This window comes from Saccoglossus kowalevskii, chromosome 4, assembly GCF_978046115.1.
Source record: "Saccoglossus kowalevskii chromosome 4, keSacKowa6.1, whole genome shotgun sequence".
Taxonomy (NCBI): Eukaryota; Metazoa; Hemichordata; class Enteropneusta; family Harrimaniidae; genus Saccoglossus; species Saccoglossus kowalevskii.
The window spans coordinates 17,448,672-17,473,888 of NC_140644.1; the positions used below are offsets into that span (position 1 = coordinate 17,448,672).

Genomic DNA, 25,217 nt, shown 5'->3' on the forward strand with positions numbered 1-25,217 from the left:
TACCTAAACGTTAAGTTACATTGTGGCTTTATCTGTAAAGCGACACATTTTTTTAAGATTGCAATCAATGGCTTACCTTTCATTATAAAATTTTATTTCACAGCTAAAAAATATATACTGGGCTATATATCATGCGATTGTGCGAAAACATGGCAATTCCGTTGAAAACATGAACAGACCGCAATGTCCCTTGTCTGATGTAAACCATATGCTGCTAACAGGAATTAATTGATTTATGACGCAACGTGATATATTAGAAGGACGGCATATGTACAACAGGATATCCCCTTCCTGTTTATATGTCTTCAGGTACATATATCATTCTCGGGCTGATCATGATTAGATGACTTCTTATATTTGGTTGGCGATCGTTTTTTTTTGTCTGTAGTTTTTTTTTATAACTCAATCTACCCGGATTTATAATGTCTTATACTCGGGTTAATAATGTGTTTTTTTCTAAATCATACCTTAAATTCTATCTCTGAGAGTATACTACTACACATAGGCTGTTGACAGTTCCTCTGGCATAATGCCACATTTTTTTGCGAATTTGCAAACGTATTATATTAAATCTATTAGGCCAAAGGGATTGTTTGCAGTCTATACTTCCGCAACCGCGTGACTTCGATTTGAGTAAATAAACAGACAACTGAATTGACACACATGCCACACATTGTTACACGTTGTGTAGAACACATTCCGAGTATCGCGACGGGAACGCCCCAACCATCACACTATTACCTCTACAGTTGTCATTATATTTCAGAACCTACTTGTACAGGCGGGGAGTTCGCTGAAAAGACATTCATCTTCACGTCCGATACTGATAATTTCGTTAGGCACATGTTGACATATGACAATCTTATCACTCAATTCACTCTGTGTATGCGGATAAAGACGAACAGTTTGAGTACGCTTGGTACAGTTGTGCATTATTCAACGCCAATGCATCTGAACAGCATCATCTTTGCGGTCGGTAAAATCCAGCAAGGCACTGGGGCCTATATAGAGATTGCAGAAAAACTGCAAATTGTGAAGTTACTTAGCTTGGAGCTCGATCAGTGGCAACATGTGTGCGTTGCGTGGGAATCCCTGGGAACCTCGGGTGTTCTGAGTGTATTTCTCAATCATGTAAATGTCCACACGACGAACATTGCAATCCCGGGAGTTGTCATCGGCGGATCAGGCCCACTATTCCTCGGAGAGCAAATTGACATGTTCTACCAATTTGATCCATATAAAAGCTTTTCAGGGGAAATTTCGTATCTGAATATATGGTCACGTGTTCTGGGTGATGATGAGATTGCCCACATGGCAGAAGACTGTGGGAGTGGATGCGGAGACGTGCTCTCCTGGACTGACTTCACCACATCTGATCTGTACAATGTTAACACTCAAGATATATATTGTGGTACGTATTTTTGCGGATAATCGTAACGGATATCACATGGAAGGTAACACGTGGTGATTCTCAAAATGTTACTGCGCTATAATCAAACAGTATATAAAATGTCACGTTCAAGTGTTTTACAAATGAGTTGAAAAGCAAACAAACACGTGCATATATATAACTTGAATGATATAACGATTTCTCGAATAATAGGCTTGATATATGTACATTTTTAAATCTTAATTACGTCGAACCACCATGATATCAGTTTACATATAAACCAGTCATTACACATGTATTCACGTATTATTATACATTTATTTATTTTGCAGATGTTGTCCCGTCTACCGAACTGCCTGACATGGCATCGAGTAGTCCAATTGTGAATGATAACGTATCAGCCAAGGAGACGTTGTATATAACCTCGAATAATACGCATGGAAGTATCGCTGCATCATCAAGCAAAACATACAGTATATCAACGTCAACTGCAAGTCCGGACATCACTGAACCAACCACAAATTCATCATATATACAAAAGACGAGTCCAGTAGACATGACCACGGTGGGCTATAGTGACCCTTCTAAAAGCAAAACTGACATAGAAGAAACCAGTTCCAGTGCTTCTCCAGGTGCATTGACAACAGCAAGACCAGACATGCAACAAACAAGTTTAAATATGGGCGTCATTTTATCAAGCACTGTTAGATATGGCGAACCAGAATTCAGTTCAAGTGTGAAAGTCATTGCGTCCACCACAGGAAGACCAGACACAATATCGAGTATGGGCACCACAACATCAACAACAGTAGGACCAGATATATCGGATGCAAATACCGGTGGCATCATTGCTTCAACCACAAACAGACCTGACATATCAAGCGAGGTGTCAAGTCGCAGCATGAATACGCCGGCAATGGTACAACCAAACATATCAGACACAATTTCAACAAAACAACTCTATATATCACACGCAATTTCAAGCGTGGACATAACTAAAATTGGCTTCACTGCATCATCAACACGGAGCCAAGGCATACGAGAAGCAAGTTCAAGTGAAAGCATCTTCCCATCAACATCAAGAAGGTCTGACATACTAGAAATAAGTTCAAGTGAGGGCTTCGCTGCGTCAACTTCAGGAATACCTGATACATCGTCAAACAAGCCAGACATACCAGACGCAAATGTGAACATCACTGCATTAGCACCAGAAAGTCCTGACACACCAGAAATCAGTTCAAGTGAGGGCATCATCACATTAACCTCTAGAAGCCCAGACATGCCAGACACAAGTTCAAAACAAGGCATTGTTGTATCAACGTCGGCAAGACCCGTCGTTCCAGAAATCGGTATCGCATCAACATCAAAATGGCAGGATATATCAGACACAAGTTCAAATAAAGGCAGTATTGCGTTAACGTCAGAAAGACCTGACGTACCAGAAATCACTTCCAGTGTAGGCATCATTACATCCACATCAAGTCCTGATGTACAAGTGATAAGTTCAAGTGTCGTTACCCCTGCATCAGCAACAGCAAGGCCAGATATACCACAAGAAGGTTTAAGTACACGCATTTCTCCATCAACCACTATCACTTCTAAATTTACAGAGACAAGTACAGGTATTGAGCATGGAGAATCAAGCTTAAGTGCGTCTTACATTCCTGCGGAGATTTCTAGGACAATTCCAAGAACTTTAACTGCAAGTACTTACAGTAAAACGCTGACGAGTATACCACCAGAATACAAATCACGCTCACAATCATACACCACGGTACGCAGGAGCACTGAAGAAGTATCAACTGAAAACAAAGTGATACAACCAAAGCAAACATCTGCTACCCCAGGTATAATAATTTGCATGCATGTTTAAATTTTAGGTTTGTACACCTTTATTACCGTCGGAGGTTTATTGCATATTAACATATTGTGACGATGATAGTTGAATTTATTCTGCTTTGTGCCTCGTCGTCCAATAAACACCCTACAGAACACTGACGTATCACTGCCACGTTTCACAGTAAACTTATGCAAGTTAAAGCCCACGTCAGTATTTGCACCTGAGTGTGTGTGCACTTCCAGTCGAAAGTTACATAAAACGCAAATTGGCATATATCTCAAGGAGGCTAGGTAATTTCGCTGGTAATAGCAAATGAGTTAACGAGGTATGTTAAATTAAGTTGTGCAGGATATTTCATTTCACTTGATATTATATTTATATCTATAAACTCAGTAAGTATTAAATAGGCACTATTAATAATTTGAAGTGAAATGTACATGTGAAAAAGTGCCTTTTACTAGTGGAGGGCATTATTGTCTTATTTTCTTTGTTTCTGTTTATTAGGTTCCTGTGACGATGCCGAATATAGTCAAACGTCGTTTGTCTTCCGACCTATCACAGACACAGGCAGCTACGTCAGGCATTACTTGTTACAGGGCAGGGAGTTCACCCAATTCACTTTATGCCTATGGATAAAGCTAAACAGTCTGAGTGAGCTGAGAACCCTTGTACGATACGAAACAGTCATGCACACGAACGAGATTGTGATTAATGTTGGCACGATCAGTCAAATCACCGGAGTATCTTTAATAATATCAGATAATATAGAAATTCTCCGAGAAGTCCCCTTACAACTAAACAAATGGCAGCACGTGTGCATCGAATGGGATTCACTTGGTTCTTCAGGAGTGCTAAAGATTTTTCTTAATTACGCAACTGTTTACACGATGTCAATACCAGTAGCCGATGTAGTCATTCCGGGAACTGGCTTCTTCACGCTTGGAGATATAGAACACAGCTTTGTTGGGGAAATTGCCTTTCTTAACATGTGGTCGCGTGTATTGACCGGAAATGAAATACGTGATCTAGCTAAAGATGGTGCCAATGGCTGTGGAGATATCATTTCGTGGTCAGACTTTAAGGACTCCATATTTTTTAATGTTGACTTCGGCGAATTCAAAGGTAATTTACATATATGTAGCGTCCACCAGCGTCTTCGAGCGATGTCATTAGCATTATTATTGAAGCATTCAATATTTACATCTATAGCAATTTAACAAATTGTTTTCCATAAATATAACTCGTTGGCCATACAATATAACCAATCACATGGGTAACGTGTTTATTATGTATCGGGCTATTTTCCATTGATGTTTCGTTTAGACCTCTAGCAATTAGTCTTGCAGGTCGCATGTGTGCACAGTTTGAAAGCGCTAGCTATATTTTCTAGTGCGATCACACGTTTTGTCATTTAATGTGACCAGGTGTGTGTGGTGAGTGTGAAGTTAAAGGCGCTAACTTTATTTCGGTTGTAGTTGTATTGAGAAATTGAATCCGAACATAATGTGGCCTTGACCTTCGTCATTTCACATCAACTGTGAACAGATATACAGGCATGTACGCATACGAAACTAAGCATTCCACCTGTGTGCTAATTCACGTTGTTACAAGTAGTTATTTGTTTATGATAAACGCCCAACGTGATTGGCGTATCATCAACCCGCTGATCAAACCTAATACCGTGATTAATGTACATTCAGCATAGCAACTTTTTTTTTCTTACGGAATAGCATTAAAACTGTATTCATTTCTGCTTCCAGATATCGCTTCTGATTTGCCAACTACGCTAGGTCGTGTTGAAACATCCGTACCCAGCATTGGAGTCGAGTATACTTCAGCAGTAATGCCAACGTCAAAGACGGTCCTCCTAGAGACAATCATTAACAGTCGACAAACTGGTGAATCAAGTTCTCTGCTAAACACTGAACAGACCGCTGTGACGACGCAACCAGTTAATTCAGGAAGCCCATTTTCACTGTTACTACTAGCCAAACAACTGTGCCGTCATCATCAAAAGTGTCTACAGAACGTGTACCAATAGGTATTGTTAATTTATCATATTTACGTGACGTACACTGTTTAATACCCCTTCTATAACATCGCTAACGTGGAAATGTTCAGGATGAGACGTCTGTTTTAAATAACACCAATTAGAACAAAATTCGTCAAAGATTTTGACCAAAAATACAATTTCTTTGACCACGAATTGCCGAAACAAAGCAAAGGTATTGCATTTGTTACTGTGTACATGGAATTTGAGGTCTATGAATGAATTACGATGATAAAAACAACTTATATGTGCCGCGGAGCACGGGTTGCGAAGTAGACGACAAACATCCTCCTCATTTCGCCTCTAGGGGCGTTGGTCAATGATGTCACTAGTTACCGTAGTATGTCTTAGCCATGTCGCTATTATATACGCGTACATATGAGACCGTGACCTTGACCGCAGTAGTAGCAAGTGTAATTCAAGTGATGTTGAATTTGACATGCCTACATTTATATGAGATAAATTTGAAAACAAGGACAGTGCAGGGTAAATAGAAGAAAACTCTACTGAAGACATCAGTACAAGCGATAATGAATCAGAGATAGACGACAATTTGGGAAGACTGGGCTCCATGGAATGATGTTCATGTGCAAACTGTACATTGATGCCAGCTATGATCGAATGTATTTGTGGCGGAGAAACGTTAGGATTGGACAATTAATTAAATGGTAAACTTATAGTGATTGTTATTATACTAGTATTCATACAGAATGGTCTATTTATATTATATTTTTGCTAGCAGTTTCATACGTGAGCTAAGGGGTGATGTATGTGAGCGTGAGCCATTGAAGTTAGTTATAATTGTGTGTGTCTGTCAGGTGAACCGGGAATATATTTACGTTCACAATACTTATTTTTTTAAATGTATAGATGAACCACAATTAGCATTACGTGTTGAACACATACTACCACGATCCGTACAAATTTAGGCAAACAGTCAGTGTCCAGTCGAGCACGATTTCAGTGAAACACGAATTCATTTTCGTAAACTTTATTTGATGTGTATCGGTTGTCTATTGGTGTATTTCTGTAACTGTTCTTCAACTGACTATTTAAAAAACGTTTTTTTTTTTGTTTTTTTTATTACATGCAGGCATTGGTGTATAACTGATAATTTTCAAGCTGTCTACATTTACTAAGTCGTATTGAAATTGTTACTAGCGAGACCCACATACATATTCAATTCCAAATAGGCTATTTTAACCATGAAATAATGATAGAATATGATCAGTAATATTTTGTAAGCTTGGTAAACACAACGATTTATTTTATTAAATATTTTCCCCGTAGATTTTGTAACAAGACTTTATTTTCTTTCAGAGCTTATCGGCGGTGGACGGCGTACACACAACTCACTTACTGTGTTATCAACGAAGCGTAGGAAGGGTGTTACACTCATGTGTATTTTTAGCAACATTCCCAATCAAGATCGGTCCTATACTCAGCAGCAATTGTTTGGTTACGAGTACGTTGCATCGCTTCCAACGGTATATGGCTGCAATCATGTGCATTACCAAATGTATTTACTAATACTAGTAGCTCGCATGTCACAAGTAGGCGTATTTATTTCCCAAGAACGTTATACCTAGCAAATACGGCGTTTTATTAAATAATTATTTAATAATTATGTAATAACTCGTGCATTTGCATGTTTCGATCATCGATGTAAATACCTATTAGTAAATAAATATAATTAAACCGTATTTGTAACGCCCGAGTTGAAACTAAGTACATGAAAAATACCCCGTGCTTGTAATTAGTTGTAACGCACGACTAATTAGTAAATAAATATGAAAACGTCCGACGTGCCAGTTGAAGGTAAAATATGTAAATATTTTTATATATCTTTTTATATATAACATGTGTGTTGCCGAAAATTCTGTAATCGAAATTTTGGCGTATGAAGGGAAACTTCCTACATTTGCGTGAATGTAACGCTGGAATTAAATCGATAATATGTGTGCAAATGATTTGGATTCCTTGAAGGCATGGCCAACCTGTATCCTTTGTTCTTACGAAAGACGATGTAATATCTCATTTTCCCCTTGTTTTCCTGGGGATATTACAGGAATCGTTATGGCATCCAGGCGTACACCACCACACCAATGTTTGTAAAACTTGTAAATTACCAGTAACAATGACAGTTGCACTTCTATGAGAAACAACGTAAAGAGTTGATAGATTTCAATTATCAATCAGTGACGTCATCGACTAGCCCCCCCCCTTGAGGCGAAATGACGCCATGAAACGAGGAGGTATGTTGTCTACTTCCTATACAGAATATAGCGCGACACATATGAGTTGCTTTTATCGCCAGAATTCATCCATAGATTTTAAATTCCATTAAGAAAGCAGCATGAGTCAGATCTCTGCTTTCTTGTACACCCATTTCACACTTATGATAAGCTATACATATTTCCGAATATATAGACATAACATGACATGTCGTAAATCTTATCTCCGTCATCTGTGTTATTTATACATTTAGCAGCATTTGATTGGCGTATATGATTTCTTTTATTTTATCAATTCGCTGATTAATAAAATATCGTGATATTAATGTACATTCATCATAGACAATGTTTCTTTCATGGAATTATTATTTTATTCTTTCCGGTTATAAATTACATAACGGAATTGTTTCTGACTCCGCTAGGACATCTGCAGACTTCGGTATCAAGCATGGTCGATGAGTATTCTTCTCCATTAACGACAAGGTCAAAAACAATAATATTAGAGACAATTGGCAACACTCGTACGCGTCCAACTGACGAACCTAGCCCAGGGCAAAACACCAAGCAGACTGCCACAAAGTCACAGAACCAGGGAAAAACATCTCAATATTCAACTGTTACTGCTGACAAAGCATATGTGCCTTTGACATCAAAGGCATCTGGTAAAAGTGCACCAGTAGGTATGGTAAATTCCTCATATTTACTCAAATTTATTTTATTGTAATTGCGGTTGTTCAACTGTATTCCACAGTTGAAGTTTAATTGTAAGTACACCGATGTGAAATTCCGAGCGCTTTGTTTCTGTGTTGAAATTTATTTATCTTTATTTACATTTTTACGCGTAACATTTCGCACGGAAATAACGTTCTACGTGCATTTTATATATATTAGTTAATGAGAAACATGTAGTATTACATTTCTAACATCAGGAATTGTAATTGTGAGGGAAATGTATATGTTGACATTATCTCCATCTTTGATGGTGACAATAGTGATACACCACATATTTGTGAATTGAAACTGATGACGTAAACATAGATGACGCTACATTGTCATGTGAAACTGGTATATTTTCTTTCCAAGCACTGATAATTCATTGGCAGTTGTCAGTCATATCTAAAATTAGAACGATTAGTAAATAAACACACACACACACACACACGATTTTGGAATAGTTGGGATAATAATCATCAATTGATTTTTGACCCAGGCAATACTATCTGAGTAAATAGTAAGTCACTGCATTTGCAATATGAAACCTAAATATATAAACACATTCACGGAAATATCTGACATGAATCTGCTGGTCGTAGGAAATATACCACGCTTGTTTCAATAACTGAGCTGTCTCACTGGTAGAAACAACTGTTTGGAATATGATTTGGGGGAGGGGGGTATTTTGTATTAAGCGAATCTGGTCTTTAAAGATGAGTGTAGATTCAATGCCGCATGTGTAATATTAGATGAAGCAGACGCAATAGTTACCTGTAAGAGGTACATCGGATAATGTATTAATACAGCCTTTGTGTGTTTTGACGGTTATAAGAGAACTATATATAACTATATGATATACAAGTAATGCAAACACATTGCCTGATTTTTTTAATTGTCTTACCTTGTTTAGTATTTTGTAGCATAACAAATATATGTAGTATAACTATATTCACCGATTTTCCCTGTATATTGAATATAATCACACACACAATCTACTTTTCCGTTCTTAGGCCAAAAACAAGAGAAGGGTACTTTTGTTGGACTGTTGATTCTCTGCGTAATTGTGACTGTACTTTTGATTGTTGCTGCTGCTAATGTGACGTATTATGCATATTTAGAGTGGAAGAAGCGCAACCGAAGGGGACATTACGTAGTGAATTGAAGGTAACTGTCAAACACCATGGTTGCATAGGCCAGGGGAGTGGTGAACGTGATGATTGGGAGGAAACGAAAACTATTTGAGAGAACAAAAATAAAACTCTGAACAAGATCTCGGTGACCGTTTATCAGGTATAACCCATATTTCGGTTTCAAACTACACACGCCGTAGACATTGTTGCTATTAGTCAAATATCCAGATATTGTTCTGTTTGGGAAGGGGGTAGGAATGCAATAATAATAATAGGACTTTGTCAATCATATATGGCATTTGACCCAAAATAGTTTAACATGGTATTGATGGAGATATAATATTTTAAATTTAGTGTCATAGAGAGAATCCCTCGAAATGAGTGTCATGTGCTATTTGAATGATATACATAAGACAAAATATCAGAAATAGTTTAGAGATATGTAATGATTCTTTTAGCTAATGTCGTTAAGGTAACAGATCTTTGTATAGTGTAAAGTGCAAAGTTATGTGACAGTTATATACGACGTATATAACAGTTACACTCTGGATATACAAGTCCATTGCACTGTTATGTGACGACGTATATAACAGTTACACTCTGTATATACAAGTCCATTGCACTGTTATGTGACGACGTATGTAACAGTTACACTCTGGATATACAAGTCCACTGCACTGTTATGTGACGACGTATGTAACAGTTACACTCTGGATATACAAGTCCATTGCACTGTTATGTGACGAGGTATATAACAGTTACACTCTGTATATACAAGTCTATTGCACTGTTATGTGACGACGTATATAACAGTTACACTCTGGATATACAAGTCCATTGCACTGTTATGTGACGAGGTATATAACAGTTACACTCTAGATATGCAAGTCCTTTGCACTGTTATGTGACGACGTATATAACAGTTACACTCTGGATATACAAGTCCATTGCACTGTTATGTGACGAGGTATATAACAGTTACACTCTGGATATACAAGTCCATTGCACTGTTATGTGACGACGTATATAACAGTTACACTCTGTATATACAAGTCCATTGCACTGTTATGTGACGAGGTATATAACAGTTACACTCTGGATATACAAGCCCATTGCACTGTTATGTGACGAGGTATATAACAGTTACACTCTGGATATACAAGTCCATTGCACTGTTATGTGACGAGGTATATAACAGTTACACTCTGGATATACAAGTCCATTGCACTGTTATGTGACGACGTATATAACAGTTACACTCTGGATATACAAGTCCATTGCACTGTTATGTGACGACGTACATAACAGTTACACTCTGGATATACAAGTCCATTGCACTGTTATGTGACGACGTATATAACAGTTACACTCTGGATGTACAAGTCCATTGCACTGTTATGTGACGAGGTATATAACAGTTACACTCTGGATATACAAGTCCATTGCACTGTTATGTGACGAGGTATATAGCAGTTACACACTGGATATACAAGTCCATTGCACTGTTATGTGACGAGGTATATAACAGTTACACTCTGGATATACAAGTCCATTGCACTGTTATGTGACGAGGTATATAACAGTTACATTCTGGATATACAAGTCCATTGCACTGTTATGTGACGAGGTATATAACAGTTACACACTGGATATACAAGTCCATTGCACTGTCATGTGACGACGTATAAAACAGTTACACTCTGGCTATACAAGTCCATTGCACTGTTATGTGACGACGTATATAACAGTTACACTCTGTATATACAAGTCCATTGCACTGTTATGTGACGACGTATATAACAGTTACACTCTGGATATACAAGTCCATTGCACTGTTATGTGACGACGTATATAACAGTTACACTCTGGATATACAATTCCATTGCACTGTTATGTGACGAGGTATATAACAGTTACACTCTGGATATACAAGTCCATTGCACTGTTATGTGACGAGGTATATAACAGTTACACTCTGTATATACAAGTCCATTGCACTGTTATGTGACGACGTATATAACAGTTACACTCTGGATATACAAGTCCATTGCACTGTTATGTGACGACGTATATAACAGTTACACTCTGGATATACAAGTCCATTGCACTGTTATGTGACGACGTATATAACAGTTACACTCTGGATATACAAGTCCATTGCACTGTTATGTGACGAGGTATATAACAGTTACACTCTGGATATACAAGTCCATTGCACTGTTATGTGACGAGGTATATAACAGTTACACTCTGTATATACAAGTCCATTGCACTGTTATGTGACGACGTATATAACAGTTACACTCTGGATATACAAGTCCATTGCACTGTTATGTGACGACGTATATAACAGTTACACTCTGGATATACAAGTCCACTGCACTGTTATGTGACGACGTATATAACAGTTACACTCTGGATATACAAGTCCATTGCACTGTTATGTGACGAGGTATATAACAGTTACACTCTGGATATACAAGTCCATTGCACTGTTATGTGACGACGTATATAACAGTTACACTCTGGATATACAATTCCATTGCACTGTTATGTGACGAGGTATATTACAGTTACACTCTGGATATACAAGTCCATTGCACTGTTATGTGACGAGGTATATAACAGTTACACTCTGTATATACAAGTCCATTGCACTGTTATGTGACGACGTATATAACAGTTACACTCTGGATATACAAGTCCATTGCACTGTTATGTGACGACGTATATAACAGTTACACTCTGGATATACAAGTCCATTGCACTGTTATGTGACGACGTATATAACAGTTACACTCTGGATATACAAGTCCATTGCACTGTTATGTGACGAGGTATATAACAGTTACACTCTGGATATACAAGTCCATTGCACTGTTATGTGACGAGGTATATAACAGTTACACTCTGTATATACAAGTCCATTGCACTGTTATGTGACGACGTATATAACAGTTACACTCTGGATATACAAGTCCATCGCACTGTTATGTGACGACGTATATAACAGTTACACTCTGGATATACAAGTCCACTGCACTGTTATGTGACGACGTATATAACAGTTACACTCTGGATATACAAGTCCATTGCACTGTTATGTGACGAGGTATATAATAGTTACACTCTGGATATACAAGTCCATTGCACTGTTATGTGACGACGTATATAACAGTTACACTCTGGATATACAAGTCCATTGCACTGTTATGTGACGAGGTATATAACAGTTACACTCTGGATATACAAGTCCATTGCACTGTTATGTGACGACGTATATAACAGTTACACTCTGGATATACAAGTCCACTGCACTGTTATGTGACGACGTATATAACAGTTACACTCTGGATATACAAGTCCATTGCACTGTTATGTGACGAGGTATATAACAGTTACACTCTGGATATACAAGTCCATTGCACTGTTATGTGACGAGGTATATAACAGTTACACTCTGGATATACAAGTCCATTGCATAAAGTTTGAAACTGATACACATTCATAATCCTTATAATTCAATCACCTTCACGTTTTAAGCTTTTCTGTGCAGTAAGGTAGACCTTATAATAGAAACGATCATCGTCCGTCGTTTCATAAATAAGTTTTTTTTCTCAAAACCGTAATTTGTGTGTAGGCGTCATAAAGTCACCATATCTTTTGTAAAAAATGATATTTTCGACTTATTCTACCAGTCTTATAGTTTGATATTTAATTCATTTCGTGATTATACATGATTGTTGATACAGTGGGATCGTTTGGTCCAATACCAAGCTGCTGTCTTCATTTGTTGTCCAATATTTGGAAGTGGACGCAATTTCCAATATCAGCGACTCATGTTCAGATAATTTTGTTGTTGCCAGTCACTAATCAATCACATGAAACCTGTTTTATCTATCCCAATATTCGATACGATTCTCTGATAAACTATAAATTTATAAAAGTGATAAACCTGGGATGCAGAGCTGCTGCTCGATCACTCAACGAGCTACCATTATGCAGACACGAGTATTACGAAATAAATATAACAAATAATTCTAATTTACAAGTAGTGTAGCTGGAGAATGATCCAAACAGCGTAATCGGACATGCAAGCCAGGGAAATTAGTTGTGGTGCGTTTTGGCATGTTTCTGAAACATGAAATACTGTTGTTTTCCGACTTTCTGCAACATGTGCTATATTAATACAAATACAGTCGCAGATAGTCGCCCATTCTCTCACATAACTTAAAGCAGTTGACATGAGAACAAGCTTAGCATCTCAAGAAAAATGTACTGCAACTGCCAAGTGATACCCCCTTCATTAAATCGTGAAATAATGTCTGTGAACAATTTCAAACATATTGGTTAAAACCTTTAACAAGTAAAACCGTTCTTAATCGACCAACACAATTTTTGATTTTAATTGAAATTTTATACAGCAAATATAAAGTTATACGTGTCGAAGATACACACTCTGTAATATAATAACTATTTATCCTTTTTTATCAGGTATGACGCCAGACTGGCCAGCTCCCTGCCGAATGATTTATATAGAAGCTGGCTAACATTTACAGTATTTCAAAATTTTATAAAATCTGTTTCCATATTTTTGCATGTTTAATTCGGCAACGCATCGTAAATGAATTTGTGTTAAGCAATAAAGTGGAATTTTGGTAAAATACATCATTGGTAGTGTGTGTATGAATTCAATTCGCCATAATCTACACTGCTATTCTAATAAATCACCCCCAGCGACGAGCGCCCACGTGACGCCAAAATGACACATGATTGGTGAAAGCAATACCGGCGCATTGAATGACGTATTTTACACCCATTTACGCATAGACTTATGACTTATGTTTATATATCGAAAGTTGGGTTGTGTTATTTCCACTCAGATATTTATACGGCAGTAATAGCTCATGATATTGACATGAGTTCGAAATATGTAATAATAAATTGTTTCAATGGTAGCGAAATAGATCCGCAATCGTGCAGTGTGCATTTCAATATTGTGTAAACAAACAGTGTAATGTACACTATATTTATACAACGCATGTGACCTATGCCAAGAGTAATATTGGATATGCAGTGTTGACAGACATTTCCCTATGTTCACTGCAATTGAAATTGCTCCACATTTACGCTGTATACAATTTCCAATTACAGCGACATTTCATTAAATATACAACACTTGTGACGTCATTGTGGATGGGTGTGAACAATGCTGTTCAAATAGAGGGCTGTGTTGCCGTTCATTACTTGAAATACATCAAACTCCTGAAAAAAAAGAATCATTACCGGACGACTACAAGTTATAACAAAATGACGCATCATCGCAGACACCGACTTACGTCCCCAAAGCGCGCGCCTCGTGTCGTTAAATGTCGTTAACCTATGTAATAGTGAAGGGCGAAAACTCGTTCGGCTTGCATGAGTTATAATATGTTTTCGTGGCATAAACACTTTAATATTCTGTAACTCAGAATGTGGACAGCATGTTCTGTTCCTTCAAGTCATAAACATACTCAAAACTGAAAATTACCCACAAATTTTAATATTACCGGTAATGGACGATTATAAACTGCTGACGTAGGATTCATCATTGAGCTACCGTGCCTTTGTTGCCATTGCACTTTGGAAATATACAAGCATCTTTTATGGTTCAGTTGTTTGAAACGTCAACTATCATGTTGGTCAATTCAGAAAATTTATTTGACACATTGGAATGGACTTTTTAATTGTCAGGGTCAAGGAAATGCGTTACATATGCGTTACAAAAATCACATGGGGGTGATTAGATCTGCACTGATTAGATTTTGTTTAGTATTCAAGGTTGAAAAGGATTTTATTATGCATTTTAGAGAAGGAATGTATAAAATATTGAATTAAAAGACAAAGACATGTGTCTGATCGCTGTTACATGTGAAAAGTCATCATACTAATGACACAAAAAATCAGGGTGTATAGAAAGTCCTAAAATGAATATTTCGGATTGGTCGAGAATCACTGGGCAGATTTTAATGTGAAATATGAGTATAAAAAGTGACCTCAACCCGGATCTCATCTAATAATAAAATGTGTCAATAGATACTGGCTTAAAATCAATGAGAGTAACGCCGGGAATGGAGCGGATATATGACTAAAACACCACGCCCATTATTTAATTACATTCCCTCTGTATCAACAGCAATCTTTGTCAAAATCTCTCCCAAAGACGGGGATTTCAGCGACGTTATGTAAGAAGCTCTACTTTTTATTCCATTTGCTTGTTTTGATGTTTTGTTGCCTTGTATGTGTGCTATGTTACCAACCAGAATGTACACAGTACGTCTTATTCTTGCTTGTATAATAACGGTATCTCGTTATATACTTTCACCAATAAAGAGTGACAACTCCATGACTTCAGAACCATGTTTCTTCTCATGGGACATGTATTAGGAAATCACGTATCTTTCTAAACATTGAAGATTGAAGCTGCAATCAAGCTTTCATCGTGTGAGCGCCCGATGATATCAATCACAATGGTATCGCCAATGATTGTTACAACAGAAAATGATTGTTTCCGTGAAGGAGAAAGTTCTCGAACAATAAATGTACTGGAATATAACAGCTATTTATATTTATATACACATATTTTTAATATAAATTACAAGACATGTATGTTGCCCTCTATACGTTTCTCGGGTTGGTTCGGAGCGTTTGTTTTTATGCTTAATATTTCGCTTCGTTGGATGATTTGCATGGTAAGAATTCTTGTCAGTGAATTTTGCTAATGACCAACAGAGGGCGTGTTACTCTAGTATTAAACATTTTGTGGTCACATTAGTGTAATCCCATGTATTGTACACAGGACGTTATGATTATATTTCTAAACTGTTTTTTTTTATTGTTTTATATTCAAGCTTTTTTAATTAATTTAATATGTCAGTAGAATAGCCATGTTTTGCGAAAATCATCTGATTGTCATACAGCGGACTCACAAGTTAGCGCTCAATCGAGTCATTGGTATACTGTTTAGACATTGGTATATTGGACATGATTTTTCTTTTTTTATCTTTGGATTTATTGACTTGGTGCAACTCGTTACCTGTATGCGGTTAGAATTATTGCGCGACTTACAAGTGTGTATTGATTTCGTTTTATACCAAATTAATATTATATAACTATGTACCTGACGTGTATGTTTCCCGTTCATGTTTTGTTGGATATCTTGATGGTGTATTTGTTTAGTTTTTCATAGTTCACCACCAACACAATTAGTAATGTTCAGATATCAGCATGTTTAATCAATATTTGTCATTCAATATCTCAGTATGTTTCACATAATTATTTCAAAAGTGTTATTTTGTTTGTAAAAACAGATATACTTTCTGGTGAATTGAAGACGTTTAGCAAATACAAAATTTGCAATGGAAAAGATGTAATATGAACGTCAAGTGTCGTGTGAGCTTTGATCTTTTCAGAATTAAATTACAACCTTATATAGAAGAAATGCAGTATAATTAAAGACATTTATATTGCAATACATTCAAGGTGGTAGCAATAAACATCATACAAATTGATTTGATTTATTATAATTTATAAATTGATTTCTATTGGTTTGCGTAGCTCAGGGTTAAAGATAAACCGCGCAATCCCATGGATTGTACCAAGCGCTCATGGGTAATTAACTCCGTCTCTGTCCACTAAGTCCGCACTGCATGGCTCAGTGTAAAGATCACGTAGCATGATGGTTTTTATAGTATGACTTATATGGTGCAAACAGTAGATAGCAATCTCCGTCATTAAAGATCACGATGTATCTAGGACAATTGGAACTCCTATCTTCATCAATGCTTTTTTTTCATCAGACGTCTATAATAATGATATAACAATACGATTCTCTGTATCTTATCTTCACACAATTGCAGAGTAAGTTTGCGTCCAATTGGCGATAGACAGTTCGGAGATATTCCGTATAAAGTATACTGCTGCTCATTAATCTGTATAAGTCACTTTAAAAATTGACATACTTAGGCAAACATGCAGTAAATTTGGATAATAGATTGCACCCAGAAATTTGACAGTAAAGTTTAATTACATACATCAACGTACAGGAAGAGATTTCTAACAGAAATTTATTAGAGATGGTCCTAACAAATGATCCTGAATACATTAAACGCATAATTGCATAAACAATGAAATAACGTGGATGAAATTTTTCTCAACACATTAACTGTGTATTAAATTCAAAATTTTCGAAAATATAAAAAAAAAACATATCCCTGATATCTGCTTGTTAAGCATGATCAAAATAGCCATATTTGATATGAATATGCCTTTCGACATCTCAACTGAATTTCTTGTGATCACTAGCTCATTTTAAGCATTAAGCGATTAACAGTAGTGAGTTTAGTCAAATCACAAGTAATAATCACAACAATCATGGTATGCATACTTAGTACACGAATCGTACCAAAAAACTATGGCAATAGCAGTATATGAATACGGTTTTACAAATCAGTAAAATTTAGTTGACATAGAATAGTGCAGGTACATCTCGGGGGCAGACGTTACCACATGTTTGGTGTTAGCTACTCTACCTAACCCAATCCCAGCCATAATGTCGATACGTCTGTGCCTATATCTCATATGTGAACAATTAGGTGTTTATCGCTTGCCTTAACCACAACACAACACCCCTGCGATTGACGCACTGTCTGCTAGGACTTATTCACTGAATTTTCTAAGTTGGTTCGCAAGTTGTTATATTAAGAAAATAAATGTATCCACAAATATTGGTCATGTATTTGGAAGTAAATACAATTCTAGTTTAACTAATTTCTACCATCACAAGTTGCTACATTACAGCAAACCACGTGTCACGTTGTCTCTTATGGCCACGTCGGCTGAACATGTTGTTGTCATTAGTTACAAGGGTCATTAGAAGGGTTTACATAAATGACAATAAGCGTTGTCTCGAGAATATTATGCCGGCACCCTGACCATAATTATAATTCTATAAACAGCATATTTACAATCGAAAGCAATGCTCACAATCACCATAAAGATGTTCCCTGTTTGAATAGCCAATGTAAGTACAACTCCCGTTCAATTAATTTCCACCATAAGAATCTTCACAAGATGTAAAAATAACTCAGTTGAGTACCATTACATTATGGACTGCCCATAGTACAATGAAACGAGGCAGAAACTTTTTACAGATTTACATAAGGATAATCCTAATTTTAATTCAATGGATCATTCCGATAAATTTATTTACATTATGACAAACTGCCACATTAAACTTGGTGTGTTTATAATGCAAACAGGTGTGTATTAATAATAGTAAAACACCTAATTCTGTACTACCTTGTAATTGCCTTTTAATTAATCTGTTATTTTAATTTTTTTTACTGCGTTTTTTGATTATTCTCTTTTTTTATTTAACTTGACTATGTTCATCTTCTATAGAAAGAATAATGTCAATTAAGTTATCTTATCTTAGCTTATAATTAATAACGGAGAATATGTTGAATGAGAATGCCGAATTGATTGTTTTGCTTCCGGTGAGTGTTTATCTTTTGTCATTCGAATCTTCGACGCTTGTATTAGGTGGTTTTTCACTCCTATGTGTGCCACTTCCCCGTATTACTGTATTACTTGTATTGCTATTTTGTGAGTGTTGAATGATGTGTCACGTCATGACCTCGTTTCAACCACATGGCTATTACAACGAAGTGAACCCTCGCGTAACCCCGAATTAGGATCATCCTGTTTAACATGCTAGGATTTATTACCGTTATTATTATTGTCACGTGTTTTGTTCCACCTTATTGGCTTAATTCGTATATACCAATTCGTATATGCTGAGCGAACGACCTCGATTGAATGTCATGTATTTTGTGACGCCACTAATTCGTGTGTAGGATTAGTGTTAATATTTGTCGTGACACAGTTGTGTTAAATCAGTGTATATTACCAGATTTTGAATTTTCCGCCTTAGTGGACACGCAGGGAGTACCGGATTTAGTGAGTGTGTCGCCGATTTTATAGTCAAACAGTTTTCCATGACAACCGTAGTTTATTTAATGAATCTGGCTACATAGTGTTTATTGTTTGTGTGGACATTTTTAGCGACTGTGCGACTGACTAAAATATTACCCTTCCGTCTCACATTATAGTAAACCGCGTGTCACGTTTTTTGTCTCGGCTTTGGCGCTAAACAACTTGTTGCACGGGTTTATGCATTTAGAGGGTGGGAAGCATAAAACAGTATACCATTTTGTTGCCACATATTCGTGTATTCAGAACTGAACGTAGATATTTCCAGGAAACACTTTATGTAGACTGCATTATCTGTTCAAATGTTTGGCGATTCATTTTGACCTGTCTGTTAAAGGTCGAGTACTACTTCTATGCTTTCTTATGTATATGCCTTCTTATGCTAGTGCGCAATTTAGTCCATTATTAATTTAATCAGTTTGGAAGGGAAACAAAACCATGTCTATTTGGTCACCTCCTTTCCACTGGTGTGTCAGATGAAGCTGCCCCGTGCCACAAACCTTAACTGTGATAGAAATGTTTTAATCGTGACATCAGGGAGATCCATTGGCAAGGGTCATTGGAAGGTCACATAAATATATCATAGTCATCGTAGGAATAAGTAGTTTATTTCCCTGTTTCATTTATTTGTTTTATCGTCAACAATGTCTCTGAGCACATTTGAGGGAAACGAAAATGCAAGTATCCTGAAGGGACAAAAATTACCTTTCCCTTATGGAAAGCCATCATCGACACTCCACGGTGTCCTTCAATACAAAGCAAGAATGGAAGATGCAGACAAGACAGCAGTAATATACAGAAGTAGTAAATTGACTTTCTCTCAGCTAAATAGGAAATCTAATACAATGGCACGTGGTTATTTTAGTTCCAACTCTACTGCAAACCATACTGACTGCATATTATCTACACGAAAGGCAGCTGATTCAAAAATCAGTTCACACATTCGCTGTCACAAGGGAAGAACTGAATAAAACTCTTGCTTCTGAATTTGTTCACTACTTCCAAAGCACAACCTCTCTAACATTTATGGTACAACTGAGTTCAGCGATGTCACATGTATAACTATCACTGAAAGTGACTTCAGGAAAACTACCAGCAAAAAAATAAGTTGTGGTATCCCAACTTGCAACAGCAACATATACTTGTTGGACTGCAACTTGAAACCCGTCGATATTGGGAGTGTTGGTATGGCTTTCATCAGCGGCCCTGGTGTTTCATGTGGCTATCTGAACTCAGGTAATTCATTGGATGAAGGTATAACCAATCAATTACAAGCAGATAGCGACCAAACCATGGTGCGCAATTCTGATAAGGCTTGTGTGAAATTCATAATCAATCCGTTTGAGACTGATATTGACCACCGGGTTTTGTGTAACTCTGGGGATTTAATGAGGTTGGTACATAATGAAACAACTGGGCAACTACAGCTGTTGTACGAATGTCGAAAAGATAGTGTGATTAACTTCCATGGAATAAGATTAGATATAACTGAAATAGAAATGGCATTTTCTGGTGTGAATGAAGTGGAACAAGTAGTGGTGTTTTTCCACGCTGAAGAAAAGTCATTGGTGGCATATTGCAAACCTGTGGATGGTGTCAAATAATGGAAGCCAGAATCAGTGTATCAACAGTTAAAGTTGACATTGCCTTTGTCCATAATTCCTACTGTTGTTCCAGTCAACACATTCCAATTGTCACCAAACGACTTATCAATATGTATCGTGGCTTGATACCTCTTTAGTTTACCTATACCATCAAAACACCCTGAAAACCTATCAAAAATATACTTAGTGTTAACTGTATAAGCATGTAAACCTACTTTCAAAACCCCTAGTTTCTCAGCTGCTAAACAGCCTAATAAATATATATGGCTACCTCTAATTACATAGAATTCAACTTCAGAATTGCAGTCTCTTATTTCAGCTGTGGCATAAAATTTGCCTAAAATATCTAATGGCTTCTCAGATGCATGGGAGAACAGCTTCTTTGATTTCAGCTCAGTTTTACACTTATTACCTTATGCTTTCAGTGCTAACCATACTGGTTCACCTACAACATTGCATTTCGCACCTGAATCAATAAGCATATCATGTATTATTACACCACCAACTTTAACATCAACTAAACTACCTTGCCTATGTTCTTTACTAGGATCAACGGTAAAAACATAGTCATGTTCAATGTCACTTTCAACATGGCGTACCTTATCACCACTTTTAAATTGTGCTTTCTTCACCATGAATTGCTGTATGACATGTAAGCACCTTTATTTGTTTTACTTGAAAGTCGACAACCTCCATTGCTCTAGCAATTTCTTGAGCATTTGTCAGACTAAGTGCAGTGCCTTTCTTCAATAATTTAAGATCTACACTTACCAATCAACCGGTCACGTATCTGCTCTTCAGAATCTGCAAAATTGCAATTCTGGGCATGGCGTCTCAAACGACCAACAAATTCTTTTAACTGACGGAAAATATGTCTTTCATATGAGACATTGATCGTTGGTTTAAAATAAGCATTCAATGTCCGTACAGTCTTATCATACTGCCCTGCATTATCTTGGTCACCTTCTTGTAATTTCCCTGGACCAGGGTCTCTCAGTATTTCGAACACGTTTTGTACATCAATCCCTGCACAGTGGAGCAGAAGAGCATTTTTCTGGCCATCGTTTGTCACACCTTTTCCAACTGCATAAAACTCAAAAGACTTTAACTACCTCTTCCATCTCGTGGAAAGTGTGGCTGGTTCAGTTTTACAATCAAATGCAGGAATTCCGCCCAATTCAATATTCACTGCCATAATTACCAGGTAGATCAAACGTTAGTCTATTATTATCATCCTCGTCGCCAATTAAACAGTCGCTATCTTCAATAAGACAGTGGATGGTTTGGATTAAATACACAGACGCAACAGATTGAACCCAGCTCTGGGCTGCCATCTTAGAAGTGATGACCTCCGTTTAATAGTACTTCCGGGTTAACACATAATAAGGCTCTTTAGCTTAATAACGTAATGTGCCATTGTGAACCCACTGATGGGATAATACACTACAGTGGCGAGTGCCAGCAATATACTGTAAATGTCGGTGAAGGTGGCGAGTGCCAACAAAGTACTGTAAATGTCGGTGAAGGTGGCGAGTGCCAACAAAGTACTGTAAATGTCGGTGAAGGTGGCGAGTGCCAACAAAGTACTGTAAATGTCGGTGAAGGTGGCGAGTGCCAACAAAGTACTGTAAATGTCGGTGAAGGTGGCGAGTGCCAGCAAGATACTGTAAATGTTGCTGGAGGTGGTGAATGCCAACAATAAACTGTAAATGTTGCTGGAGTTGGAGAGTACTGTAAATGTCAGTGGAGAGTGCTAGCAAGGTATCAAAAGTATTGGTGAAGGTGGCAAGTTCATGTCATGTACCATAATTATTGGTGGAGGTGACAAGCGCTATCAAGATCCCTTAAATGACAAGGAAAGTGGCGAGTGCCAACAAGATACTGTAAATGTCAGTGGAGGTGGTGAGTGCAAGCAAGGAACCATAAATGTCAGTGGAGGTGGTGAGTGCAAGCAAGGAACCATAAATGTCGGTGGAGGTGGCGATTGCTGGCAATATATTATAAATGTCGGTAGTGGTGAGCGAGGGCCAGCAAGGTACTGTAAATGTTGGTAGATGTGGCAAATACTGGTAAGTGCCATCATGGGCGGTGGCGAGTTCCAGCAGTGTATTGTAAATGTCTGTAGAGGTGGCGAATACTGGCAAGGTACTGTAAATATCGGTGGCATGTTCCAGCAGGATACTATAAATGTTCCTGAAGGTCACAAGAGCCAGCAAGATCCCTTAAATGATAAGGCAGGTGGTGAGTGCCGGCAAGGTGGTAACAAAATTATGAATATTCAACTATACTATTCCTTGATTCTATGGAACATATGTACATGTTACTAGGTTACACCACTTTTGCTGAATAGAGTTTCAGTGTCAAAATGAGTTCGACAGATTCCCATCTGAAGTGTTATCTTTTTTAGGTTTCTGTATGCTGTTGGCAACAATATAAATATACAGATGAAGATCCAACAAGTTACTCATACCCTCGGCGCTTGTTCATTTCCCATGTGTGGCACACCGTAATATAAGACCACTATTTTTTCATGGGGGGGGTGTCTGTTCACCATCCCTTGCGCCCCATAGTCGCAAGCGGTAGCGCTTTTTTTGCCCCCGGTCCTGCCGCCACTGCGTGAGTGTTGAATGATTTTTCCTCCCGTGTCACGCGATAAGCTAGTTTCAACCACGAGACCATGTTGCAACGAAGTACGTGACACCACTGACTATATGCTCACCCTGTTTAACATGCTGTGATTCATTACCATTATATTGTCACGTGATTCTGTCCACCTTATTGGCAATGTCTTAAGTATTGGCGATCCGCTCCTATAGGATTGCCTTTATAATCAATTTTGTCGTTTAGTGTGTGTGTGTGTGTGTGATTTCCAGTGTTTTCACATATTAATTCTTCAGTGATTTTTTTTGGCTTGGCTGATTTCGCTAACCCTAGTTATTAGGAAAAATCTGAAATTTGTTTTTGCCCACAGCCAAAAAACTGATTTTTGGATAGCCGCACAACGGCTTTTAACTCCTCTGTGATTTTTTGCATCGGCTGATTTTGTTCATACTTCACAGGTAGATCGTACCGTCACTAATAGAAAATAAATCCTGGACCACCACTGCCATTCCAACATCCAAAAACTTTTTTTGAATACTTTCGCCCCAAATGTATTACCTCCTACCAGTTTTGTAATAGTAGTGTTCAAATGATCATGCTTTTTTATTTTGGCCACGCTGAGCACTGGTAAAAGATCACCGGCGCCGACATTGTTACACTGTATCAACGTAATCCCAACATAACTTTGAACTTTGAATGAACTGTAAATGCTGCCTTCATTCTAGAAAATACTATCGCAAAACGGTTGGAAATAATAAAATTAACAGCAGAATACGTCATAGTAATAAACTAAGTGGCTTCTAAAGACTTGATGGTTCTTGCGAACTTCGTATACGGGGGCCATTTAGTTATAAACCGACGTTAGCTTCACGTTTATGTCACACCATGGAAACAGCCAAAAACATGTTGCTTGTTTTTGCGCGGAGCGGATCGCCAACCAGCCTACCGGCTTGTCTATATTTTAATTTATATATATCAGTTCATATCAATCTGATTAAAATAAGATCTTAGTTTTGGCTTTTTTTTGTATATTTTTGTATAGTTTTAGTAATTGCAGAAGCCAACAAGGATATGACGTATGTAGGGCGGAATTAACAAAAATCACAAAATAATAAATTACAAAGGCATTAATAACAAAAGTAATAACAAGTTAATAACCAAAATAATTAAAGCCCGTACACTACATCAAATTTTAATCAGATTGCAATTTATATATTCTGAACGAACGACCCCGATTGAAGGTCATGTATTTTGTGACGTCAAGAATTCGTTTGTAGGTGAACTAATCTGCGGAAGGAAGGCTTTGGAAAGACTGTGTGCTGTAAAATCGAACAGGAATGCCAGCGTGGATGTGACGGATATCCAGGTTTCTTTGGAGCGTTTCATGCACCGAGTATTGTGTGTGGAGTGGTCAAGTTTGTGGACGGAACCGCCATTGAAAAGACGTAAGTTTTGTACACTGTCTATAAATACTTGGTTTGAACCGTTTTTATAAGCTTATGTATGCTACATGTTCTATAATCTACGGTTTCTTTGTAATTACTCAGAGCAGTTTACTAATTTACCTAAAACGAGGGGTGTGTTTTAAACCGAAGAACAAAGAACGGAGAACCGTGACGAAG

The 25,217-nt window shown here is 37.4% G+C and overlaps 1 protein-coding gene across 3 annotated transcripts; it reads left to right on the plus strand.

The window, feature by feature from the left end:
* Window positions 1-834: 834 nt before the first annotated feature.
* On the plus strand, window positions 835-14,024 carry LOC146746662 (uncharacterized). Of its 3 annotated transcripts, XM_085498525.1 has the most exons (9): window positions 835-1,411; window positions 1,723-3,237; window positions 3,735-4,352; window positions 4,991-5,271; window positions 6,601-6,767; window positions 7,349-7,535; window positions 7,937-8,194; window positions 9,239-9,392; window positions 13,853-14,024. In XM_085498525.1, exons 1-4 carry the CDS (start codon window positions 844-846, stop codon window positions 5,269-5,271), a joined length of 2,982 nt encoding a protein of 993 aa, XP_085354651.1. In that variant the 5' UTR covers window positions 835-843; the 3' UTR covers window positions 6,601-6,767; window positions 7,349-7,535; window positions 7,937-8,194; window positions 9,239-9,392; window positions 13,853-14,024. The 3 variants fall into 3 exon arrangements, with proteins under 3 accessions (XP_085354651.1, XP_085354650.1, XP_085354649.1); XM_085498524.1 differs by having other exon boundaries at window positions 6,601-7,535; XM_085498523.1 differs by lacking the exons at window positions 6,601-6,767; window positions 7,349-7,535.
* The last annotated feature ends 11,193 nt before the right edge of the window (window positions 14,025-25,217 follow it).

Bases quoted from the DNA above. Each gene is read 5' to 3' on its own strand.
- LOC146746662 (XM_085498524.1), top strand. From the start codon at position 844: ATGTTGACATATGACAATCTTATCACTCAATTCACTCTGTGTATGCGG. The intron at 1,412-1,722 runs GTACGTATTTTT...TTTATTTTGCAG, and splicing joins CACTCAAGATATATATTGTG to ATGTTGTCCCGTCTACCGAA. The intron at 4,353-4,990 runs GTAATTTACATA...TTCTGCTTCCAG, and splicing joins TGACTTCGGCGAATTCAAAG to ATATCGCTTCTGATTTGCCA.